General features: G+C 44.3%; 1 protein-coding gene across 1 annotated transcript in view; it reads right to left on the bottom strand.

Annotated features, from left to right (window-relative positions):
- LOC138952133 (uncharacterized) overlaps nt 1–24,391 on the bottom strand; it is a 58,849-nt gene extending 34,458 nt beyond the window's left edge. The window contains exons 1-4 of the mRNA XM_070323731.1: nt 21,266–24,391; nt 18,949–19,471; nt 17,809–18,076; nt 12,285–12,452 (exon numbers count right to left, since the gene is read on the bottom strand). Coding sequence (XP_070179832.1) covers nt 12,285–12,452; nt 17,809–18,076; nt 18,949–19,471; nt 21,266–23,280 — 2,974 coding nt within the window. The 5' untranslated portion in view covers nt 23,281–24,391. The remainder of the gene's footprint in view (nt 1–12,284; nt 12,453–17,808; nt 18,077–18,948; nt 19,472–21,265) is intronic.
- Nucleotides 24,392–26,511: the final 2,120 nt, after the last annotated feature.

The following is a 26,511-nucleotide window of genomic DNA, read 5'->3' as shown; positions in this document are numbered from 1 at the left end:
ACGAATTTCACCCCTTGGAGGTAGAGTTCAAATTTCTTGATTCCCCACACGATGGCTAAACACTCTTTCTCCATGGTCGAGTAGTTCTTCTCGGCTCCTGACAGCTTCTTGCTGGCATAGCTGACCGGAAACGGTTTACCTCCATGCTCTTGCATCAGCATGGCGCCGATCCCTTCGTCCGATGCGTCTGTACGCAAGATGAACTCTTTGGCAGTATCAGGAAGGCGTAGCACCGGGTCTCGTGACATCAGGTCGCGCACGGTCTGGTATGCCTTCTCCTGAGCTAGTCCCCAGAGTATTCGGTTGGGGCATCCTTTTCGGGTCATGTCCGACAAAGGCGCCGTTATGGCGGCGAAGTTTGGAATGAACTCTCTGTAGTACCCAGCCAATCCAAGGAAGGATCGCACCTGCTTCTTGGTTTCAGGACGTGGCGCATTGAGGATCTTGGTGACGTTTTCCAACAAAAGCCCCTTTTGACCTTCCTTCAGTGAATGACCTATGAAGTCAACGTTGTCGGTCCCCAAAATGCACTTGCTGGGTCTCACGGTCAGATTAGCTTTTGTCAGGCGGGAAAACAGTTCCCTCAAAGTCTCCAGATGCTCCGCAAAGGTCTCCGTGTGGACTAGCAGATCATCCCAGTAGTACACAACATTCTTCATTCCTTTGAGCATTTTTCGCATTCCCCTCTTCAGGGTAGCACCACTGTTCACCATGCCAAAAGGCATCCGCAGGCACTCATACGTTCCGTCTGGAGTTGCAAAGGCGGTCTTTGGTATGTCCTCTTCGTGCACAGGAATCTGCCAATATCCCTTGCTGAGATCGATCTTTGAGAAGATCTTACTGCCGGTTAACTGTCGGAATAGATCAGTTGCCGTCGGCATTGGTTCAGGGTCAAACACGGTGATCTTATTGACTTTCCTGAAGTCAATGCATACCCTGTTTGTGCCGTCTTTCTTCTTGACAACAACAACGGGAGATGAGTAAGGGGATGATGACTCACGGATGACCCCCATCTTCAACATGTTGTCGATGTCCTTCTTCAAGGATTCCCGAGCCTGAAACGGGATAGGGTATGGTTTTGAGCGAACAGGAACGTCAGATGTGAGGTGGACTTCATGTTCGACCAAGGACGTAGAGCCTGGAACATCACAGAACCTATGGGTGAAGTCGCCCATAAAATCATGCAGCTCCTTCTGCTGGTCTTCTGTCAGGTCAGGTCCTAACTTGACGTCATCCACTCCCTCTTTCTTGTGGAGGTCTCCCAACTCCAGTAGTTCCTCACCATCGAACTCGTCTAGTTCGGCTGGTTCTTCCACACTTGCTGCGACCTGTACTGCTTCCGGAGGTCTCTCCACATACAGTTTCAGGAGGTTAGCGTGGTAGATCTTGGACTTCTTGCCGACATTCACCTTGTAGTCGTTGATCCCTACCACGGCCTCAACCTCGTATGGGCCTTTCCACTGCATCAGTAGTTTGTTGTGATCAGTGGGGAGCAGTATCAGCACTTTGTTACCTGGTGTAAACTTCCTGTTTACGGCTTTGCGGTCGTAGTAGTGCTTTCCGCTATCCTGAGACTTTCTCAAGTTTTCTCTCGCAATCTCGAGAGTCTCCTCCAGTTTCTCTCGCAACTCAAACACGTACTGGTAACTGTTCTTCACTTCAGGTGTGTCCACATCTTTCGTCCACAATTCCTTTAGTATTTGCATCGGGCCTCTCACGGTCCGCCCGTACATCAGCTCGAACAGGGAGAATCAAGTGGACTCTTGTGGCACCTCCCTGTATGCAAACAGCAAGGCATTGATGTAGCGATGCCACTGCCTTGGCTGCTCACTGCATAGTTTCTTCAGCGTGGACTTCAGCGTCGCATTGAATTTTTCTACCAGCCCATTGCACATCGGGTGACAGGGTGTCGTAGTCAAGTGACGAATGCTCAGCAGCCTGTTGACCTCTTCCATGCATTCAGAGACAAACTGTGTCCCCAGGTCTGTGAGGATCTCTTCAGGAACCCCAATTCTGCTGAAAATGTCCACAAGTGCCTCGGCAACAGTCTCGGTGTCAATTTTCTTCAGAGGCACGGCTTCTGGGTACCTGGTTGCATAGTCTACCAGGGTCAGTACCCAACGATGACCCTCTTCACTTGGCGGTTTGATCTCGCCGATGAGGTCAATGGCCACCCTCTTGAAAGGTCGGTCGATCAAAGGCATCTTCTGCAACGGCACTTTCGGGACCCTTCCTCGAGGTATGGTTTTCTGGCAAATATCGCACGATCGGCAGAATCGAGTCACATCTGCATGCAGTCCTGGCCAGTAAAACGCAGCCTGGATTCTGTCCGATGTCTTCTTGACACCCAGGTGACCTCCCATAATAGAGTCGTGGGCCACCTCCATCACCTGGCGCCTAAGTGGTTGAGGCATCAGAACTTGACGTAATGGCTTCCCACCGTTGACTCTCGCGTGCTGGAACATTCTGTACAGAATCTTGGCCTTCACTTCAAAGTGCACAGTGCCTTCGCCCTTGGTCATCTCCTTGACAGGACGACTCCTGTACTTTGTTAAGGTCGAGTCAGCTTCCTGTAGCTGAATCAGCCGATCCCTGTCCACGACAGCAGTTGCAGAACTGTTGGTGACCCTGAGTGGCGTAGTTGTTTTGTCCTTCTTCGCCTGGGCTCTGGTCGTCACAGCGCTTACAACCTGCGGCTGGTCGCGGCGATGCACAGTGGCTCTGTCATCTCGTAACAGTTCGCTGATATCTTCATTCGCGAATGGCAGTGGGTCTTCCTCCTCAGCAGCAGGCTGAGCTGAGCCCATTCTCCATTCGAAATTAGGGTCATCAGGACGTCTGGCACCCCCAATATTCCCAATTAGTAGATCGTACAAGGGCTTCTTCAGGCAGACGGCCTCAACTTCTCCGGTGAAATATGGAGTATCTATCTGGATCTTTGCCACTGGTGCCTTCACGCATTTGCTGTCAGCCATGAGCGTCCACTTGAAGTCACCAGTGAACTTCTCTGTTGGCACCAGATCCTCTTTGACAATGACTCCATTGCAGCCCGAATCTCTGAGAACAGTCACTTCCTGCTTCTCAACAAATCCCTTCGACACGGGCACGGGCACGGGCATGTTCGACACTGACACAGCTGCGCTGGCGACGACAGAGATTGACCTGCCATTGGCGAGTAGAAGCTGGCCATCAGATATACATTCTTCCACGTCCGATGGTGTAGCCACTTGCTCGGCAGCCCTTGGAAGTATGACGCTGCTCGCACATAGTTGTTGGTTCGAGCCACTTCAAACCCCGCAGTTTTTGCTCTTCCAAGCGGGTCGCCAGGTCCTTCGGGCAGGCATTAAGGAACTGCTCCTTCACGATCAAGTCCCGCAGACTCTCGTATGACTGCTCTTCACCTGATAACTCCACCTACTTCTGCAGGTATGACGACAGGTGCTCCACAAACTGGCTCGGTGTCTCTCCAGACAATGGCTGGCATTCGCGGAAGCGTTGACGGTAGCCCCTTTCAGTGAAGTTGTAGCAACGCAACAGAGCTTCCTTCAGTACATCATAGTCTCTGGCGTCATCATTTGAGAGTCTAGTGTAGACCTCAAGTGCTGCCCCAGTCAAATGTGCGCTGAGTTGAATCGCCCAGTCGTCGCGCTGCCATCTAGCACTCTCAGCGAACCTCTCGAATCTTGCAAGGTAGCAGTCGATCTGGTCCTTCCCGTCAGCGAATGCTGGAAGTTTCGGTGCCCTGTGTAACATTTGCTGCTGGTTATCTCTTTGGCGTGGTGCCTCGTGCTCATTTTGAACACGCACCATTTCTGTCTGAAGCTCTAAACGCTTCGTCTCCATTTCTATTTGGAGCTCTACGCGTTTCAGCTCCATTTTCCTTTCTTCACGCTGTGCTTCTCTTTCTCTTTCTTCACGCTCACGCTGCGCTTGTCTTTCTTCACGCTCACGCTGCGCTTGTCTTTCTTTTTCTTCTCGCTCACGCTGCGCTTGTCTTTCTTCACGCTGCGCCAGCAGTCGTGTCTGGGACTCGACGAACTCCGTCAACTGCTTGCCTTTTAGTCCCAGTTCAATTCCTTTTCCCCAGAACTCAGCCATTCTGGTCTTTTCCGGTGCGTTCGTCTGTATTCTTTCACAGCCCCGAACGTAGACGAATGTAGTCTTCTAAAAGAACACAGTCTCTACTGCACCTCCGATGCTTCTCTCGTCGCTGTTCACCTTCGTAGACGCAGGCTGCCACCCTCCTCGTCTAACGTGACGGCGCACTCTGCTCACGATACGTACACGACGTACCCCAGTCGTATTTCGTAGTATTAATGCACTAGCTCCGCGACGAAGTCCGTCTCGTCCAAACGGCAGCTAACCTCTGTAATCCCGATACACTCCGGCGTCGCTCACCGTACCGAGCTGCGGCGATTACCAAACTCTTCACCAGTCACACCGAATCCACGGTTCCGTAGTCTCAATACTGATCCCTCAGGATACACCCGATTGATGGCTACCTCCTGTGACTGTCTTGACACTGGTCCTTGTTGCTGGAAAACCCTTGGCGTTAAACGTAGATCCTTGGCTTGGCCCCCAATTGTTACACGACACTTGAGATTGCCACAAGTTCTCAAACGTCGTATAGTTGTGTTCTTTTATTCTACGTCGCCCGTCTTCGCAGCAACAGAAAACAACTCGTCAAATTGAGTTCGAGGATTTATTCAGCATTCCATACATACAACTGCACATCGTAGCAGAACTCAAATAGAAGCTTTTTTAACATTCAAATCGCGCTGGCATATATAGTAAATACTCAATCTCGAGAATATTCCAGACCGAACATGATACAACTACATTATATACGAACCGTCTATGGACTAGAATAGTGACGTTCTCTGTGACGTACATCAAAAGCGCCGACGCACTTAATCCGAACGAACGCCACGAACTCACACTACAAACAGCGTGGTAAACAACTTGTTTTGACAGGACCAGAAAGTTCACCTGCATTCTCGTCCAAGCATAAATATTGTGTTTACAAAATATAATATCGGTACTTTCCCACAAAGTACAAATAAGTCAACTACATGCAACACACAAAACTGAACCAAAGCTCAGCAACGGTAGCGTTTCCTAACAGAGATACGGATTCCCCAGTTGCTAGATATCGTCATCGCGTAGCACGGCTTCCTGGTGACTCTGCATTTGACGGAACACGAGAAGAGAAGAGATCTTGCATTTTAACAAACGAACGCAGTGTTGAAAAAAAAGGAATGGTGCATTTCAACAGACATTGAACAGAAACATAAAACAACCACTACCAGCCAAAGGAAAAAAATCCAACATTGATTAGGAAAATATATAAAGAAACATGCTAATCATTTGGATAGGGGAACAACAAAGTACTCACAACGAACGAACGCAGCTTTTCCTTAATCTTGAATGACATGCTTTGAATAAAATGCCAAAACATGTCAACAACGAAATCAAGCATTCCAACCAAACGCTTCAACAAAATCCTCTCAGAAATAAAGCAGTTAAACAAAGTTCGAAAAGGACTAATCCTTTTTAATTCATTTCAACCAAGCAACAATAATTATGCTCCAACAGTGGCGAAAAACAGCTTTAGTAAAGGAACAAAGCGTTGCAACAGCGAGACGACACGTTTAACAGATGGACGACGTGTGTCGAAAAACATCTTGACAGGTACCTGAGAACACCTGGGGTGCGTTGCATATAGAGGGACGCTCTGTTCGCGAAGAGACAACAAGTTTTTATGTTGTAGGCAACGCTATGTTCGCGGCGAACTGTTCGCGGCAAACTCAATTCTACCCTCTCTACCTACTTTCGAGTAAATGGACCCATCTCTTCGCTGACGGCCGTGTCCATGCATGCATATTGGGGGCGATCATGCGAACGCTTTGTACTTGGAACAGCCCTCCCTAGCCGCACTGACCAAAGTAGACGAGTCCAATCGCTTACAACTCAGTCCATGAGTGCATTTTAGGGGTGACGCTATGCACTGGCCCTCAGGATATCTGTGTGTGTGTGTGTGTGTGTGTGTGTGTGTGTGTGTGTGTGTGTGTGTGTGTGTGTGTGTGTGTGTGTGTGTGTTTGAATTTCGTAGGCCTACCCCACGTTGAGAAGCAGGGCCTTTCCTTTTTACATTTAGTCAAGTTTTGACTAAATGTTTTAACATAGAGGGGGGAATCGAGACGAGGGTCGTGGTGTATGTGAGTGTGTGTGTGCGTGCGTGTGTGTGTGTGTGTGTGTGTGTGTGTGTGTGTGTGTGTGAGTGTCTGCGTGTGTGTGTATATGTGTGTGTATGTGTGTGTGTGTGTGTGTGTCAGTCTGTATCTGTTTCTGTGTCTGTATCTATTTCTGTGTCTGTCTTTTTTCTGTCCGTCTATCCGGCTGTGTCTATACATAAGTTCAAGTCTACCTATCTGTCTGTGAATTCATCAGCTTCGAGGTTACTACGCGTCTTTGACTGAGACCGTGCGTATGTGCTTCCGTAGTTTATGGGAGAACATTGCAGGAGGTGGGCAAGGGTCAAGAAATAATCCCTCGAAAGCACACACACACACACACACACACGCTCACGCACACACACACACACACACACACACACGCTCACGCACACACGAACACACACACTCACACACACACACACACACACATGCTTCCTCCGATAGCGGCGTATGGCTGCCTAAATGGCGGGGTAAAAACAGTCATATACGTAAAAATCCACTTGTGCAAAAACACGAGTGTACGTGGGAGTTTAAGTCCGTGAACGCAGAAGAAGAAGAAGAAGAAGAAGAAGAAGAAGAAGAAGAAGAAGAAGAAGAAGAATAGGTATTGGTAGGTGTCTGAGCTGAAAAAAATTAAGAATGTGGAGGATCTAAAAAGCCATGACTAAAATCCAAATAAGTAATGTTGGAGTTTTATTTGATTGCAACCTCTCCATTTTTGCGGAAAGGGTTATATAGCCATATGTTGCACAAGTATGACATTTACCCATCAAGACGTCCGTTGTCCACCAACAATGGCCAGTGTCTGAGCTGAAGGATCGATGACAGTCGAGGAAGTAACTCGGGAACCCGAACTGTTATTCGTATAAGTTCTGTTGTCTTTTCTACTGACAGTCCATAAGAACATGCAGAGTGCCTGCAATGATAGATACAGGCTACTTGTGATGTTATTATCTGAGTATTATTGTGTCTGCAATGATAGATTAAGGCTACTTGTAAGGTCAGTAACTGAGTGTTATTGTGTCTGCAATGATATATACAGGCTGCTTGTAATGTCATCATCTATGTATTATCGTGTCTGCAATGATAGATACAGGCTACTTGTAATGTCACAATCTGTATTATTGTGTCGGCAACGATAGATACAGGCTACTTGTAATGTAATGATCTGTGTATTGTTGTGTCTGTCAGAATGGCTTGGGACAGCGTGCAACAATACTGGTGGTGTGTGCGGCCCAGCCAACTCCCAGTGTTACCTGGGAAAGTGCCTATATGCCTTTGGATCCTTCTACTCCGTCGGCCGTAGAGCCTGCGTGTCTTGTAAGTAACAACAAAGAGTCTTTGGTAACAGTCAATTCGCCTGCAGCAGTGTTTCCTGTAACCTTTCAAACGGTAGAGTTTTGCAAAACAAGTCAAATGGCATTAATGCAGTAATCTGCGTTAAGGGCAGATTATACCTGCGTAGTGTCAGCGGCACAGACGACGCACTGCATATTATTGATGCCGCGATAGGGATTGTGACGAGTACTTGGCCTGTTTTCTTTTCATGCAGCGTGTAGCGGGCTGTAATAATCTGCAGTGTGTCCTGCTGAAATTACATAGGTGAGCGCCGGTGTAACACGAGAAAGTTACTCCCACGAAATTTTTACTCCGGAGTAAAAATTTCGTACGAAATTTGTATTCCGAGTACACCTTTTGTACGAGAAAAGAACTCCCCAAGGCACGAAAAATCTACTCCCTTTACGAAATTTGTACTCCACATTTTTTTTTTACTTCCAGTAAAAATCTCGTACGTGAAAATGGTATGCGGGCGAAGGGATGATGCCAATAATTATGTGATCTCGCACAAACGAATGTCGCGCTTCCCTCCCGGCCTCCACCCCTTCCACCACCAGGACTTACAGGGGACAGGGGAGTAACAATTTCGTACATCTGGCATGGGAAGTTCTCGTGTTAGGGTGAAGTCATTTATTCGTTATTTAATTCTTAGGGGAGTAACATTTTTGTACGAAATGCTTACTCGGAACTCACCTGTCGTGGGGAGTAATTTTCTCGTGTAATGGGGGAGGGGGGGGGGGTGTACTTTTTTCGTAAAGGGAGTAACACTTTCGTACGAAATGTTTACTCCGGAGTAAAAATCTCGTGGGAGTAATTTTCTCGTGTTACACCGGGCCTTGTGTTTATGCACGCGTGCACCAATGCATACGTGGTTAAATGCGTTCGTAGATCATGCGTACGCTCTGGCCTGGCGTGCTAAACATTTGACTGGCCTGTACTTGTTTACAGCATGCACAGACCTGAAGACAGACAGTTACCTCGCGTACCCTGGAGGCGGCGTCACGGGAAACAACGCGTACCACAAGACCGGCACTGATGACGAATGCAAACAAATCTGCTCTCAAGACGCAGCATGCCTGAGTACCGAGGTCCGAGATTCCGATAAAACTTGCCACTTTCACTACGTGGTCTCGACCACATCCAACTGGAATTATGCAGCCGGGTGGAACTTCTATCAGAAGAACTGTGCCTAAGCCCAAGTTCAACTTTGTTTCGGCACATGGCTTAATTTTCGGTTGAAATCCGGAAACGTCTCCTTTATTTGTGCCAACTTTACAGACACTGACTTGAATTGGTGTTGCGGTTAGTGCAGTCTGTATAACTCGCTTCTTGTAACGACTTCAGGAAGAAACTAAAGCGGGTTACTATTGCAAACTTCGACTCCGGTTTTGTTCACAAGTGTGTGTGTGTGTGTGTGTGTGTGTGTGTGTGTGTGTGTGTGTGTGTGTGTGTGTGTGTGTACTGTGTGTGTGTGCGTGCGCGTGTGTTTGTGTGTATGTGTGGAGGGGGGACGGGTGTGTGTGTGTGTGTGTGTGTGTGTGTGTGAGTGAGTGCGTTCCGCGTCTGTCTGTCTGTCTGTGCGTGCGCCTGCGCATAACAAAATATATGAATCACCACAGAGTTTCAGATATTCGGGCCTCATAACCTACGTGTACTGTAAACACTGAATGGACAGTTGTACGTGTGTTCTGGCTTTGTTGTTCAAATATGTGTGTACCAGGGCCGGACTACCGGGGGGGTTATGGGGGTTGCGCAACCCCCCCCCCCCCCCCCCTAGCCTAAACATGTACCTCACTTATTTAAAACATTTTTTATTATTGTTTATTTTATGCCGTTTCATGCAAGGAGCGACCATTTTGCTATCTCAGAATATGACCTACCCATCAGCTTCAGGGGGCTTTGCCCCCTGACCCCCACTGGCAACCCCCCCTCCCCCCACCCCTCCTCTTCGCCTAGTCCGGCCCTGTGTACGGTAAGCAGTTTGACCGGAGGCAGAATGTCATTATTACCTTACGAAGCATGCACCTTTTGTGCTCTGGTTTCTTATGTACAAGTAACAACAATGAATGAAGTCACCCGCAAGTCATCCTCAACTCGCAGCGTGAATGGGATCTATTCAACGAAACCCACTCATGCTTCCAATGGTATGCTGCTTTATGTGCACGGTGTGAATAACGTTCCGAAATTGTGGATGGGGAAAAGGGACAGCTCAACTGCACAATCCGACGAGCGCAATGGCCTAGTGGTAAGACCCCGGCCTCCCCAACGGAAGGTCGTGGGTTCGAATCCCGTGGGTTAAGGGTGGAAATTATTCCGATCTCGGCCCAGGTCAACTTATGTGCAGACTTTCTAGTGCCTTATCCCTCTTCGTTTGTAAACGCAAGCACAAGACCAAGTGAGCAACACTTATCATATTTAATCCACCATTTTTTTTTAATTTACACATAATTGTTCGTTTTACTTTTTCAAACGCCCGTGTATTTGAATATTTTATTCTTCCAAATAAACCTAAACAGCATTTTAATGTTAATACTTGCATTGAAGTCAATATTTACACTGTGAATATATTAACAACATTATCAGACTTTTATTAGAAAAATTGGTCTTTTTGAACAATATCAAAGACACAGGAACGGCGAAACAATAAAGCTTATAATGAGAGAGAGAGAACAGAGAAGCAAACGAGGATTACAGACGAGGACTTAGTTTGTGCTCAAATTCAAGAAAACAAGAAAAATCATCTCAATTAAACAAAACGGACAAAAAGACAAATGTTTATCAAGGATTAATTTTTTGTACATTCAGAAATGTACGGAATCGCTGGACGTGTAATCACAGTTAAAAAAAAAAAGTAGTGTTAACGTTGGACGCATTTAATACTATTTTCTATTTTTTTCAGATGTTATATTAGCAGAAAGCAGTAAGTCCTCCGCTGCTTTCTACCCTTTTTTTTCTCAACCAGACCAAAATAAAATGTCATCAAGATTTAAGTCGGGTCATCATTTGGCAGAAAGCAGTACGTCCTCTTACTGCCTTTCACCATTTTTTTAAGTGAATGAGTTTCGTGTATTAATTAGACAAAAGGTAGCGAGTCAACAAACATCCTTATTTCTAATTGATGAATCAAATGTGGGTTTTGATATTCATAACAGAAACACAAGACACTGCCATGCATTTCACCAGTAAAATAAATATAATTTAAAGCTTTGCATTCCAAAACAGAAATGCCAACAGAAAAGTAGATTTTCTCGAAACTACGTTTCATGGTCTTGTTGCCTTCTGCCTTTACGCAGCAGAGAAGTACTGATGACGCAACACTCTATCTTGTGCACCACATCGAAACCCATCTTGAAAAAGCAGCCTGGCCTTCTTTGTACGCATTGTTTTTATTGATTTTTCTTTGGCATTCAATACTATCCAACAGCATCTCATGGCATCTACCCTCCTCAATCTACACGTTATCACTAGGCTCATTTCGTGGATTGTGGATTGTTAAGTAGACAGAGCACAGTGTGTTCGTTTTGAAATGGCTCCGTGGTCTCTCCAATCCACATCTACTAGCTCTTTGCATGGTTCTGCGCTCTAACCACTACTTTTTACTTTCAACACAAATGATTATGGTGGCACACACACACACACACACACACACACACACACACACACACACACACACACACGCGCGCGCACAAACACACAGACACAGACACAGACACACAGACACAGACACACACACGTACACACACACACACACACACACACACACACACACTGTTTATTTCATACTTTTAACAAAACATCAATGTGTGTCATGTGTGTGTCTTACGTTTGAATACAGAGCAGCCATATCAAGCAGAAAGGGAGGCAAATGGGTTTGTAAAGGACATTTTGTAGAAGACGTTACCCTCCCTTTATTCATTTGTTGCAAACTTTCAGTTCTGGTCAGTGGCTCATAAGGCTACGCTCTAAACTGATCAGAAGTGTTCCATTTTAAACCGGTTGTGAACACTGTGTGAAATACCATTATAATCATACTTGCAAAAGTAGCACACATTGTAACAGTATTTTGTGTTTACCATGGTATATGTGTGCTTTTGTGACAATGTGTACTCTGTCACCCAAGTTATTTTAAAGTTACTCCCGGTCATTTCTTTGTCCCTCTATCTGTCCCTGTTTAATTATTTTCCCCTGACCCAAGTTGCGTCTCCCGCGAGGATTATTGTGTGTTGTAGTTAATTGTAGGTGTGTATGGAGGCTGGTTTCTGATTGGTTTATTGTTTGAACGGGTGCGCGCGAGAGAATGAGATGTAGCGTGGGTAGATCAGACCACTGTGATTTTCGTAGCGAGAGGTCGTGATTTTGGATTTGTATTGTTTAACATTTGATTGAACGATTAGGGTGTTACTGTGTGAATGTAAGGAGTGTAGCTGAGCCATTATAGCGTTATTTTGGCGAAGGAGGTATTCAAGGGTAGTTTAAAGAGAACTTTTAATAATAATAATAATAATAATAATGGACATTTGCTATAGCGCATAATCATGTATATGCTCAATGCTCTTTACATATTAATTGTGTGTGTGTGTGTGTTAGGAGAAGTATTGTCAGAGCTGGTTTAATGTCTGTGCCACGGTGCTTCAAGTCTTCAGTAATTGTCCCAGTCCCCAAAAAGCCCAAGGTAACTCAGCTGAATGACTTCCGCCCTGTGGCACTGACATCTGTCATCATGAAGGTCCTGGAGCGGTTGATTCTGCGGCACCTGCGGGCTTTCACGGGTCACCTGTCTGACCCACTCCAGTTTGCTTACCAAGCCAACAGGTCCGTCGATGATGCCGTCGCCATGGGTCTTCATTTTGTCTTGCAGCACCTTGAGAACCCTCGCACCTACGCTAGAATGTTGTTCATTGATTATTCCTCCGCATTCAACACGATCATCCCTCACAAGCTCCTCCACAAACTGATTGGTCTCGATGTCCCTCTCTCTCTCTGCCACTGGCTTCTAGACTTCTTGCTTGACCGTCCTCAGGTCGTCCGACTCAACAACTCACTCTCTGCCTCACTCACTCTAAACACTGGTGCCCCGCAGGGCTGTGTTCTGTCCCCTCTACTCTTCACCCTTTTCACCAACGACTGCACCTCCGCTCACCCATCCACATACATAATCAAATTCTCAGACGACACCACCATTGAAGGCCTGATTTCTGACTCCAATGAGGACGCTTACCGGGGGGAGGTTCAAAGAGTGGTTGAGTGGTGCTCTGAAAATGATCTCGAGCTAAACGTTCTTAAAACAAAAGAAGTCGTTATCGACCCTCGACGAAAGAAAGACCCCATCTTGCCCCTTGAAATAAATGGGGAAGCTGTAGAACAGGTCTCTTCATTCAAATTTCTCGGCACACTGATCTCTGAAGACCTGAAATGGGACGGGAACACCACGTCCATCATTAAGAAGTGCCAGCAGCGGCTGCACTTCCTGAGACAGTTGCGCAAGTTCCGTATGTCACAGCAAATCATGGCGCAGTTCTATCGCGCAGTCGTTGAGAGCACCCTGTGTTTTTCTATCACGGTCTGGTATGGCAGCACCACTGAGAAAGAGAAACAGCTACTGGAGAGCATTGTGCGGACAGCCTCCAAAATCGCGGGCTGTGACTTCCCTTCCGTTGCCTCTATCTTTGAGTTGCGCTCAGGTCGAAAAGCAGGAAAGATTGTTCGCGACCCCTCCCACCCGGCAAACCACTTCTTCGAGCCTCTTCCATCTGGTAGGCGCTACAGAGCTTTGAAAGCCAGAACTAGTCGCTTTCGCTCTAGCTTCATCCCCCATGCTGTACTGACAACTCCTGTAGTGAAGACGTTGTAATATACTGTAGTTATAGGATTGGGGGGGGGGGGGGGGGGGTTCTTTTGTTACTTAGTCCTTTCACTGCATTCCATTACTGTTCTCATAACTTGTGATAGTGGAAATATGTGCAATGTGGAATGGTCCTTATTTTTTAGGTGCTGGAGTAGTTCTGTGATGGTAGTAGTTTTGTGCAATGCGACTCTAAGTTCAGGTGCTTGAGTGGATCTGTGATAGTCTGTTAATACTGTTGTTTTAAACTGTCTAGATCATGATTATATAATTTTATGTGATGATCTGACTAAATGATAATAATTACATGTACTACTTACTTTTAAATGGATTATAAATTTTAGGTATTGTTCTAGTATTCACTAATGTTGTATTGATATTACTGGCACCCCTTTTAAACTGATATGGTTTTTACGTTTACAAGGCGACGATGTGAATTTGTGATGTAGATATGTGGCTGGTTATGTGTGAGAATGTAAATAATTGTGTGTGTGTGTGTGTGTGTGTGTGTGTGTGTGTGTGTGTGTGTGTGTGTGTGTGTGTGTGTGTGTGTGTGTGTGTGTGTGAGTTGTGTCTGTGTGTGCATGACAGTGTAATGTACGTATGTATGCATGCATGGTGATGTGTGTCTGCATATGTGTCTGGTTGGTTTTTATTTTATTTTTACCGTGCCGTGCCAAGATGAAATCCTTTTGCAAAATTGGTGAATAAATATCTTGTATCTTGTATCTTGTATCTTGTATATCAGCGACCGGGTTTTGTCGAAGGACAGTTTTGTGACGGATTTGTGCGATCTTGAATAAAGTTCTGCACTGCCTTCTGGTATATATCAAAATAAAAGTCACGTTACTACAACCCCTGACTTGGCGTCTCTATGCTTCCTGACCTAGTACCCCCCACTGTTCTCACCCCCCACCCCATCACACTTTATTTCTTACAGTGTACACAACTGGTTACAAAAAGTGTGTTTGAAAGTCGAACACTTCAATTTACAGTGTATGTGTATTCAACCCCACTCCCCCCCCTCAAACAACAACAACAACAACAACAACAACAACCACCACCACCACCACCACCACCACCACCACCACAACCACACACACACACACACACACACACACACACACACACACACACACACACACACACGCCTAACCGCAAGAAGAGTGCATGAAATCAGTTTTACTATGTATCTCACGCTGGGAATCCCCAGAGACTGTTTTTGCTTAGAATGTTCTGAGGGAGTCGAAGCCGGTAACTGCCCGACGAAACAAAGAAATGTTCTCGGGATTCCAAATGTGAGTTACAAAAAAAACCACAATGTGTAATCTAGACACAAAGACTGTTTTATTAAGAAGAGGCGGAACATGCCTACATGTTCTTGTGCTAAACGAATATTGTCAGAGCAACAACAACAAGAGCTTGTCGGTCACGTTCCCTGCTGTTCGTTTTTCTACACGTGATGGTAAAACAAGCATACAGCTAAAACCCATTTCTACACACAGCCACACACTGTCGCCCACACACACGTTTGGGTGATATGACAACACGCACTCGAAACAATTCACATGGCACTAAACAAAGGAACATTTTTTTGTTCTCCAAAATTGTAATCAATCAATAAACAAGTGATAACAAACATGGCATCTGTGTGTTTTCTGTTTGTACACATACCTTCTCATTTACATGAGGTGCAGAAAAACTCATTATGTTAAATTTTACATTATACAAAAGGACTAAAATTTAGCATACGTGAAACTATAGTGTTGTGTTTGCTGGTGTCAACATGCCAAGCATCAAAATGATCATATGTCATCGTATATGGATCTATTCAAAAACAATATTCGCATCATCACATTTGCCAGTCTTTACCTTAAATCAAGGACAATAAACAATAACTTGTTTCTAATTAATACAACTTCAGACTAATGTTGAAATCTCAAAACAACATGATTTCCAAAAATAATGTCCAGCGTTTATCGTGAATCCATTTACTTAAAAATGCTTACGCACATCTTTGTTATCAAAATAATATGATCAATCTTCTTCATATCTTTGCTGTTACCTTTAATACCAAATACCACATCTGTAACATTCAACCTAATTCTCTCGCCAATGTTTACTAATATGTACATTTCAATATATTTCCAAAACCTGAGCACGGTTGGGCATTCAAAGAAAAATTGTGACCCTCCACCACGAAATGAGTCGCATGTCACCTCGCGCGGTTCTGCGCTAGGCTTGATAAAAGTCCTGAGAGTGTATGGTAACAGCGTGAGGGTCACCTTAGTCACAGGCTTATAACTCAAACAGTTTTCACTCTTTTCTAAATCGGTTTTCACCACTGGATAGAGCATAAAAAACTCTTTAGGAAAATGTAAAAATATGAAAATCATGCAAAGGTGACATGCGACTCATTCCGTGGTGGAGGGTCACAATTGCTCCAATACATCAAGTTCATCCTCACAATATGTACAGTTTTTACCAGCCTTCACTTTCATTTTACACAATAAAATATTAGTCAGATAACTGTTATGCAATATTTTCCAATGCAGTGCACGTGATTGAATTTCACCAGTGACAGTGGCTGCTAAGTTCCAATTCTTTTCGTCAATTTCAAATTCTAACTTTCTTCTCCAAAATCCTTCCGAACAGGGTGGGCTGTATTTTTTTCCTACGAGAACCTTTCGAATTTCTTTTACTGATCTCACTTTTTTTCCACAAAAGGTCGGAACGTCACAGACTGAACAATTTACATCGTTTATAGCTACATTTCTTAAAAGGAGATGTACAGCTGTACTCAAGCAATCTATTTGCAGAGTAGCCAGTTCTTCCACACACTTCTTTACAGGAAGCAAAACGTCCATTCTCACACACATCGATTACATACATTATACCACTTTTAATCCAATCCGCAAAAAATAGTGGGTTACCATGACAAATGATATCTTTGTTGTTCCACAACAAACCCGATACAGAATTACCGTTATCGATTTGATTATTATCAAGCCATGCCTTCAAAACAGCGGACCCAAATTCCGATTTAATACTGTCCAATCCTTTAAATTGCATTTGTTTGCTATTAATGTTCGCAAAAAAACATTCAAAGCGACTCCCAAAACGGAAAAACAGTGCTAAGGCTCCGCCATTTCTGGTCTTCATTAGACAAAGTTAAGTTCACAACCCAGCTCAACAACAAGGAACACTGCATCTGTCGCAAATCAATCATATTTTTTTCTTTTCACCTTTTCAAATGCCTTTCTGTTTCAGTCTTTTTTGCGTCACACGAAGCGAAACATTAACCTATTAAGTTCAGTTAAAACGTTGTCTGGTACAATCAGCGCCTGCATTATATAGACAAACTGTGGCAGAATAATCTTTTTTAAATACACAGACTTTACTAATAATGCTCAAATTCCCTTTCTCCCACACGCAGATGAGCCTTTTCGCAACATTCACTCTCTCTTCCCAATTCTCTCTCACTTTTGATGCACGCATGTAATTACAGAAATATACACCCAGAATGTTCATTTTGTCTGTACATGCAAAACCCCAACACTCCTGGCACTAAACAAAGGAACATTTCAAACCATTTACTATTAAAGCATATCATGAAATCAAATTAACATTACAACATCATACCCTCCCACCCTGCGGAAGACATCAGTCCGGCATAACGCAGACACACTCCCACCCGAATAAAATCCTCGGAAATCCCCCTTTACATCACACATCACACAAGTTCTTAACGGTTGATAGTGGGAACGATGCCCAAAATTCACTTTGGCCACAGTTCGCACAGGTATCCAAGTCTTCTCTTCTTGTTAACGGCACTGATGCTTCAAAAGCTAAGTACAATTTGTAATTAGCTAATCTTTCATTCACCCCACACAGAAACTAACACACCCACGCGAATCTCTCTCAAGTCGCTTCCTGCCAATACAATCCTTCCCAAGACCAATATGGACCAACACAGTTGTTACACAAGGGTATCAGCCTTCACTATTCTCTACACAACCTCGCAGTCATCCTAATGCACTCTTTTCTGTCTTTACCTAGATCAATTCAATCCACTCTTCCGCCAGACTATTCTGAATAAAAATGATTGAAGGTAGCACGTACACACGCAGGTATTGTAATAATTCCAATAATAGTGTACCATAGGTGTCGGTCAGCACATGTTAAAGAACTTCGAGTAAATGTCACAATATCGTAAATTCACAAGCACTGACAATGTGCCTGGTATAATTGTTTCCATGATACTGAGGAACGCAACATGTGTTAAGCGCATCAACCATTGTGCATGACAAAAGATAAAGACTATCTGATGTGTAAGTCTCTTGCAGTAAATATCGTTTCCCACCGGTTAGGTATTGACAGCGTGGTGTTGTCAGTGTTCTATGGTAATGAGGTCAGCCAGTGTCTTCCACACCTGGTGCTGTGGCGGCGTGTCTCTGTGCACGTGCAAAATGTTCCTTTCTGGCACCATGCGCAGCAGCAGCTGTAGCGAAGGCATGGCGGGCAGGACACGCGGCTCATCTAAGAAGACGATGATGACACGGTCCGGCATGGTGTCTGTGATGCTGCGCTGTGCTTGCTGGACCGTGAAGCCGCACGCCCACTCGTCCTGAGAAAAGTCACGCGTCACCAGCAGCACCACCTGGACACACAATGCACATCCTCTCAATGAATTGTTCAAAGGTAAAAACATTATCACACCAGTTTTAGCGGAATAACAAAACAAATTTTGTTAATGTATTTTTCAATGTTTTACTTGTAGTTTGACTTGTACAGTCGATAAACTTTACTTTCACAGTCAAAAAACTCCTTTTTTCTCGATGATGCGAGTTCTCATTCAACAACATAGACAGATCACTATACATAATTCTGTATGTGTTATGCAAATACTCAATGCACAAAGTCGTATGTGATCTGAACCGAAAGTGTTTATTGGATCAGAAAATGTCATTTGAAAAGCGAAAATTAGACGGGTTTCCAGCATAACACTGGCACAAAAAAACAAACAGTTTGCACCAGACACATTAACATAATTCCATTAACCTCGTTTACATTGGTATTGTCTTCTTCTTCAGCGTTCGACGGTTTACATTGGTATCAAATTATGTGTTATCGTATGTTGTTGTTGTGTGGTTCTTATCTATGTACATACACAATGATTTGTAAAGTGAGAAAAAAAGAGGAAACATTTATTTCCCCCTACCCAGCAGCATCCATGTACATAAAGTATTTAGCATTTTTTAGTACACTTTGCGTCGACCGCTAAAGAAGAAGAAGAGTACACTTTGCACAAACCTGGATACCGGGACCCTATGCATTGAGCAGCTCAAAAGTTCATAACTGGGAACTATTTATAGTGATAGTTTTTTCATCTTCTGCATCCATTCTTTGCTCTTGCCATGTCTTACATTTGTTTTTCAATAAAAGTAAATATTTAGGGTGGTGTGCATTGTCACATTACGCGTTCGGATGACGTGAGAACGAAGGTTTTATCTGTGTGCACGTGCCGCCTACCTTCCAGCTGTCATCAATGTGCTGCACGACGGTCTCCGCCCTCACAGACCCAGGCAGCTCCTCCCGGTCACGCAGCAAGAGACGCACGCCGTACCGCTCCTCCACAGCCTCACGCAGCGTCACGCACGCCAGAATGACGTCATCCTGAGCCTCGGAGTACACGACGTAAGCGTCACGGTGAAAATGGTGTCGTCTCGGCAGACGGTACCGTCGGATGGCTTTCCAAGCGTAGCAGAGTTGGGTCCAGGAGCGTACAACGATGAATGTCACGACGATGGCCAGGAGTTGGAGAAGAAAGGCGGACAGGGCGATTCCAAACATCTGTACCCCCACACAGCGCCGCCAGTGACTCATCCACTGTGCCATCACGCGCTCTGTGCTGGTGATCTCCCCTGTCTCCGTGGTGCACGTGTAGTTAGCTTGGCGTCCTTCGCCATCAAGCGACACGGGGGTGTGCCACAGCCACTGTACCACGTCTAGGTTGAAGCACGCACACTCCAGTGGATTTCCCGAGAGTTTGAGGCTGAAGCAAACATGTTTGCAATTATAACCAATCTAACAATTCCCTATTCATTCGTAGTAGTTTTCGTAATAGAACACAGTTCTGTTTCGCACGCATATTCAGGATTAAAACAACTTTGCGCAACAAAGACGCTCATGATTCTCAGCCGAGATTGTAACCGGATAGTTATCCGCCTTGTACAATGCCATCTGCTGCACGCCTGCTCTAGATACACAGCTTTTGTGTGACACGTTTCAAGCCGCCTTATGTGCTTTGAGTGCACACTTAGTAACCTTACGTCTTTTGATGTCGCGAAGCAAGGATGACTCCTTCAGGGTTAAAAGGGTGAAGGAAATATCGGGCTTTCTGCTGCATGCAGAGAAGACAAATTCTAATGAAACACCAAACAATCTCTGCCTCATAAATTCAACATACGCATCACTCTACACAAAACAAAACTAAATCTGTAACGCTTGATGTATAGAAGTGACGCTTACACATAACTTCCGCTCTTAAGCTCCTAACACATATGGCCTACTTTGCTCTTGAGCTCAACAACGATGTCCATGCTTTTCAATGATATTCATTTTGTTTTTAAACTGGAATACATCATACATCATAAGTGCACCATATTTATGCATGAAAAGGCAAACGCAAGCTAAATTTACTTTGCCATTTAAGAAAAGTGTTTCATTTGTGAAATCAAATCAGCAAAAGAATTGCCACCCTATTCAGAAAGGAGCCATGGCACCTATCAGTTTGTGAATGGAAGAATGCTCTTATCGCAACTTTAAAATGTCGGGTGGTGTAGATTTTCTTATGCAATGAACTGATAGTGTCTTTAGATCAGTGAGGGCCCCAAAGGGTTTAAAATCGTGATCGTGATTGGCGTTTTTTGACCTTTCTGTGACCGTGATTGCCGAAATTTCCATTTCTGTGATCGTGATGGGACTTTGCCCGTGATCCGTGATGACAAAAAAATCAAGTCTCGTGATCGTGATCGTTATTTGTTTTCGTGATCGTGATGGGCATTATTGCAAAGCATTTTATTTTCAACGTACAGTTTTCACAGCTGTATCACTCAATGATCCTCTATTCGTCAAGGTGTTTGTGATCGTGAAAACAAAAATCAAGGTAACTGTGATCGTGAAAGCTAAAATTTCCCTTCCCGTGATCGTGATGATACCCCCCCCCCCCCCCCCCCCCCTTTGGGGCCCTCATCAGTCATGCCCACAGAAAGACACACATACAACCTGAATGCATGGCAGAAAAGAAGGCAACATTAAACCAATTATAGGATACTAGCTCACAGACAGACATACAGACATTTACTTGTTTAAAATAATGTCCTCATTGCATTATGTATGATCATGTTTCAATACAATAGAGTACTGATATTTTATCAGCTGCACAAAAGTAGTAGTGCTTACAAGTTTTGCAAGAGAAACAGCATGTAGTGTTCCTTCAATGATGTTTCACTGACTTGCATTTTAATTATGCCAGGAATGGAGTTCCACAATAGGGTGCCAGAATAAGAGAGACTTGACTTGTACAGGTCAATTCTGGGGGTTGGGGTAATTACATTGTTTAGTTTTCTTGAATTATTCATCCTAAACGCATGGCAAATAAGAAGGCATTGTTAAACCAATTATTCCCCCAGACATGGACACATACAACCTGAATGCATGGCGGGAAAGAAGGCTTCATGAAAACAATTATTCTTTCTCTCAGACAGACTCTCATACAACCTAGATGCATTGCGAGAAAGAAGGCATCGTTAAACCAATTGTTCTCACAGACAGACACACATACAACCTGAATGCATGGCGGCCGGCCAGACTGTCAAACGCTGATCGTTCTGATGACGTCAGAGTGCTCAGAGAGTTGTGGGAAATGTCAAGCTTCCTCAGGTCACCATGATTATCCAGATTGACAGGCACTTTCTGGAGTCGGTTGTAGGAGAAGTCTAGTTCTTTTAGACGGCGCTGTACACGTAACATGTCAGGATCTGTGAAGAAGAGTTCGTTCCGGGACAGGTCCAAAAACTGCAGCTGATCCACGTTTTGAAACAAGCGCCAACCGCGTGACTTCAAGAACTGCGGGTTAAATCCCAAGTTTGACAAACTCAATTTTGACAGACTGTCCAGAAAATCAAACATCTGTTCCGTCATGTTGTAACAATAGTTCCCATTCAAGCTGAGTGTTTCAAGATTTTCGAGACCATAAAATGTCATGCGACAGTTGGCAAATCCCAGATAGGACAGATCCAAAACCGTCAAATGCTTTGCAGAGGGAAACGTCCAATTCACTGGCAAGGGATTCAGGTGTGGGAAGACTGAGGATATGTTTAGATATGACATATTCATTGGGGTTCGAAACCCCATCGTGTATGTGTTCTCATCGTAACCACCATTACGGAAATAGCCTTTGCATTGAAAATCTTGACTGACTAAACACTGAGCTTCTGTGATGGTAAACTTAACCTGATCCTGCACTGCCAGAGATCGTAAGGGACCATCTGACATCATCATTTTCAACAAAGTAGATGCATCTCCAAAAATCGCATTCATCGAAACATCTATGTGTTCCACGCATCTGAAGAAAGGGGTGTTTTGTACTGTCAAGGCGTTTCCTGCTACTCGCTGAATATTGCAGCTTGACATTGTGAAGTTCTTAACACAGATGTTTCGTAAGTATCTGGCCGAATGACTGTCGATGACGTGGTAAAAAGGCAAGGAATCTCCAATGCCTTGCAATTTGATTTCAGTCATAGTCTGGTGCTGGAGGCCGTACAGAGATTCCAGAATGTGGTTTGGAGTCTGAAAGTGCGAATACATAAACCACAATCTGTCCAACGCAGGAAGTTCACAGAATGCACACGCTTCAATTTGAAGTGAGCAAAACTTAAAGTTGATGAAAGAGAGTGTCGAGTTTTTGAAGCCCTCGAAGGACGTGTTCGCAATATAATTGATTTTACAGTTCTTGCTCAAGTCCAGGGTATGGATAGAGCGAAGAGCTGCAAAGTCCCGCCCAAAGTGCACCTCACTAAACGTATCGATGGAAAACAACGTCAGAGAGACGAGGTCACTGAACACGTTGTCAGGATATTCACCGTCAGGATCGTCATCGTTGTACTCCAGATGCAGATGCTGCAGCTGCCCCAGCGAGGCGAAGACCCGGGCCGGGTAGGCTGACGACGTCAGCTGCAGTTTGTTGTGAGACAAGTCCAGGTTGATCAGCCTGTCCAGCCCTGTCATGGCGCCAGCCTCCAGTCTCTGCAAGCGGTTGGACCCCAGCCCCAGCCAGTGGAGGTGAGCGAGACTGGAGAAGGTGTTGTACAAGACCTGCAGGTGATTGTGGCCCAGGTCCAGGTGACGGAGGTGAGTCAGGTTCTCAAAGACGTCCGTTCCGAGGCTGGTCACCTGGTTGTGGTCAAGCAACAGTCGTTGTAGGTGCGGAAGGTTGGCAAAGGTCCGGCTGGTCAGTGCGGTCAGGTTGTTATAGCTCAGGTCCAAAGTCTCCAACTCTTCCAGTCCTTGAAACGCGTGCTGGTCTAGTTCCTGCAGATCGTTGTGACCGAGGTTCAAGTGACGTAGGCTGGAGAAATCAGAAAGGGAACCGGAACGCCACTCTGACAGCTGGTTATAACTGACGTCCAGCGCTGTGACGTCAGAAATGTTTAGGCCAGGGAACGACGTCAGATTCATGTGGCTGCAGTCCATCAGTGTTCCATTCTCGGCTCTGTGCTTCACCCTACACACCACATCCCTGGAAGAAACACAGCTTGCGGCAAGAAACCAAACCAACACAAACACGATTTTGATAACCATTTTTGTAGGGAAGCGAATGTTGTTTTTGTACCGCACACACGTTTGCACTGCTCAAATGTTAGTGACTAGTTATGCCTGTAACACGATAAATGTCGAGCGTCTTATTCCTGAGATATGTATCGTAGCAATACCATAGTGATATCGTTCTCTGCTGAAGTCATAGCTTTAAAACAAATCTGTGAGGAAGCAGCTGTCAGTGTGCGAGCAGCCGAAATTGAAATCCATATGTACTGTTGTAGTTGTGGTCAACCTATCACAGCCATTTTGTGGCATCTCTGTTAAACAGCCGATAATAGAAGTGATCTTGTGTTGTCAGATCAGACCACTGCACCTCTGTCGGTTTTCCAATATATGATTCCGCGTTTGGGGGCAACTGCATGTTCCTTGGATCTTTGTAGACATTCCGTTGAGCTATTGTTGAGTTGCCTAGGAGTCACGGAACCTACAACCCAAGCATTCGATCCCAGCAAACGCTTCTCTTCAGATATTCACAATACGATCATGAGTTCAATACTTGCGACTTGCGTTTAATGGCGATTTATGTCTAATTCTGAGCTGAAAAACCTTTCGTAACTCACAGTCGGCTTAAAGCCACAGAACGTGAGCAGGGCATTTTTTTTAAATGAAAAGCCTCTGATCTCAGTCAATCAGTTAAAGGCCCATTCCGCCTAATGGAAACAGTTCACATCAACTTGGACACATACAAATAATCAACACCCTCACTGCTTGCTGCGGTGAGTTGGTTTTTCCTTTTGAGGAAATTCTTTTCCCGAAATAGGCGCCAGTGCCTTTTACAGAATAGTTCATAAAAATATAAGACACTGTGCAAAGGGAGCTCCAAGGCTGTTTATTTTTAGTATGTAACCAAGTGAAAGGATGGTCTTGTTCCATGTACAAAGTCCCAGCAGATATGAGACAGTGAGGCGAACTATTTTGTACGAGGCGGAGTGGGCCTTTAACAATTTGGGCGTTGACTAAACATTGCGGCCTATGTCAAGTGCTGAAAGTTTTTCATGACAGCTCGGCGGGTGGCTTTGAAATGAAATGAATTACAGCAGGGTAAAGCTCGAAAGGATACACTCATGCTTTTCTTTCTATTCGAAGATATTTTCACAAACTTGTTCCTGCGTGAACCTCAAACAATTGTTTTATTTAACTGTTTTAATTGCGCGCGCGCGAGTGTGTGTGTGTGTGTGTGTGTGTGTGTGTGTGTGTGTGTGTGTGTGTGTGTGTGTGTGTATGTGTGTGTGTGAGTGTGTGTGTGTTTGTGTGGATGTATTTCTGTGTGTGTGTGTGTCTTTCTGGGTGTGTGTCAATGTGTGTGTGTGTGTGTATGTGTGTGTGTGTGTGTGTGTGTGTGTGTGTGTGTGTGTGTGTGTGTGTGTATTTGCTATTGCACATCGCCGTGAGCTCTAGCAAGAAGGGGCGATTCATGAGTGTCCATTATTATTATCATTTAAGTTATTAAAACATCACAGTGCCCTCAGAGATTTAAAGAGCAAATCCAGAAAAGGAATTTTTGAATGATGCGCGCTTCGTTCAATAACTATTCTCGAGATTTGCTTTATGAATTTTTTAACGCACTGTGATTGTTTCAATAACGATATTGGCAGTAATCACAAAAGATTAGAACGTTTGACGCGGCATATGTTTCTGCGGGCGTTTGGATAATTGTTGGACAGGTCGAGTTAGACCTTATACTCTTTTGTATGTGCTGGCTTTGCCATGCCTTTTACTTGCTGACAAAACTCTTACCACATGTTCATTTCTTTTGGTGAATGGCAATGTATCTTTCAACAAGAACGCGCAGAATGTTCACACAGACTTCATTTCAACTGGAAACAAAAATGCGATGAGTTATTAAAATATTGTAGAGACATAGCAGCGGTGGTGGGTCGGCGATGGTGGTGGGTTGGTGCCGTCAGAAATCGGTAACACTAACAGAATCAAACCCTGCGCATGGCTAATAAATGAGTTTTGCACAGTCCTGCAGTCTTTTTGGAAAGGATTTCATGGCCAGTATTTGCACTTCCCCCAATTTATAATACGTACTCATCAAATTGTCGTATATAGAAAATAACTTATATCTGATATTCAGCAGTTAATGCATAATAATCGAACAGTATTAAATTCGGACATGTAAGCGCCCAATGATGTATTTCACAAAACACACACACACACACACACACACACACACACACACACACACACACACACACACACACACACACACACAAACACACACACACACACACACACACACACACACGCTCGCGGTCAAACTAACAGCATAGCTTTTCTCCTGTACAAACATTTTATTCATAGTCCATTCATAAGCAACCAATGCAAAACAATACAGAAATTCTTGTCCAGCCAAAAGAAAAGGAAATTTAAACCAATCATTGCACAATTAACTCACAACCGTTAATAATCAACGCAACCATGACAAACACGAATATCACGTGACTGCAGTCAAAACTGAGTCCAGTAATACTTAGATATACGTAGTAAACACGCAGGGGGAAAATGTACGTTGATATTTTTTTCTTTCTTCTCTTTGCGTTTTTCTTGAACTTTTTCCGACAGAAGACTTGTAAAGTCATTCATTTCCCTTGCGGGACGAAGGCTATTGTACCTGGTAGAATTTTGGAATCGTTATGTGAACGTATAATTATGGTAAAGTCGTCAACGGGATAACGTCCAGGGCGAATTAACAGCGGCCTGATACAATTTCTTTACATAAATGTTTGCAGTGGCAAGATCATATGCGATTTTCTTTGCTCTGCAACTCACATAAGTTGTCGCACTCGTTTAGGTACTGTGTGATTTGTTTGGTGTGCTCTATAACTGACTCAACTTGCTGTAATGGTTAGGCATCTATGCGATTTCTTTCGCTTTGTAACTGACACAAGTTTTTTGTTTTTGTTTTTTTGAATTTGCCAAGCACATCATGTGGGGCGTTTAATAAATACCACTGATTGTTACAATATTCCTTATAAACTGTTAATACATGTGTTTGAGCTACAATGGACATTAACATTTTCATGTACAATACCTCTTTTTCTTTTTACTTTTTTTTTAAATCGTTAATCTCCTTTAAATGTGTTTGTGTTGTTGGAATATGTGTTGGTGAGACATATGTATGCGTATAACCGTCATACCAAAGATATAATTATGGCTAACATTTTTATAAAATATGTTTGTCTGACATCTAAACATACCAACATCACA

The sequence above is a fragment of the Littorina saxatilis genome, linkage group LG2 (assembly GCF_037325665.1).
Source record: "Littorina saxatilis isolate snail1 linkage group LG2, US_GU_Lsax_2.0, whole genome shotgun sequence".
Taxonomy (NCBI): domain Eukaryota; kingdom Metazoa; phylum Mollusca; class Gastropoda; order Littorinimorpha; family Littorinidae; genus Littorina; species Littorina saxatilis.
This window is presented reverse-complemented; position numbering and strand designations above follow the sequence as displayed.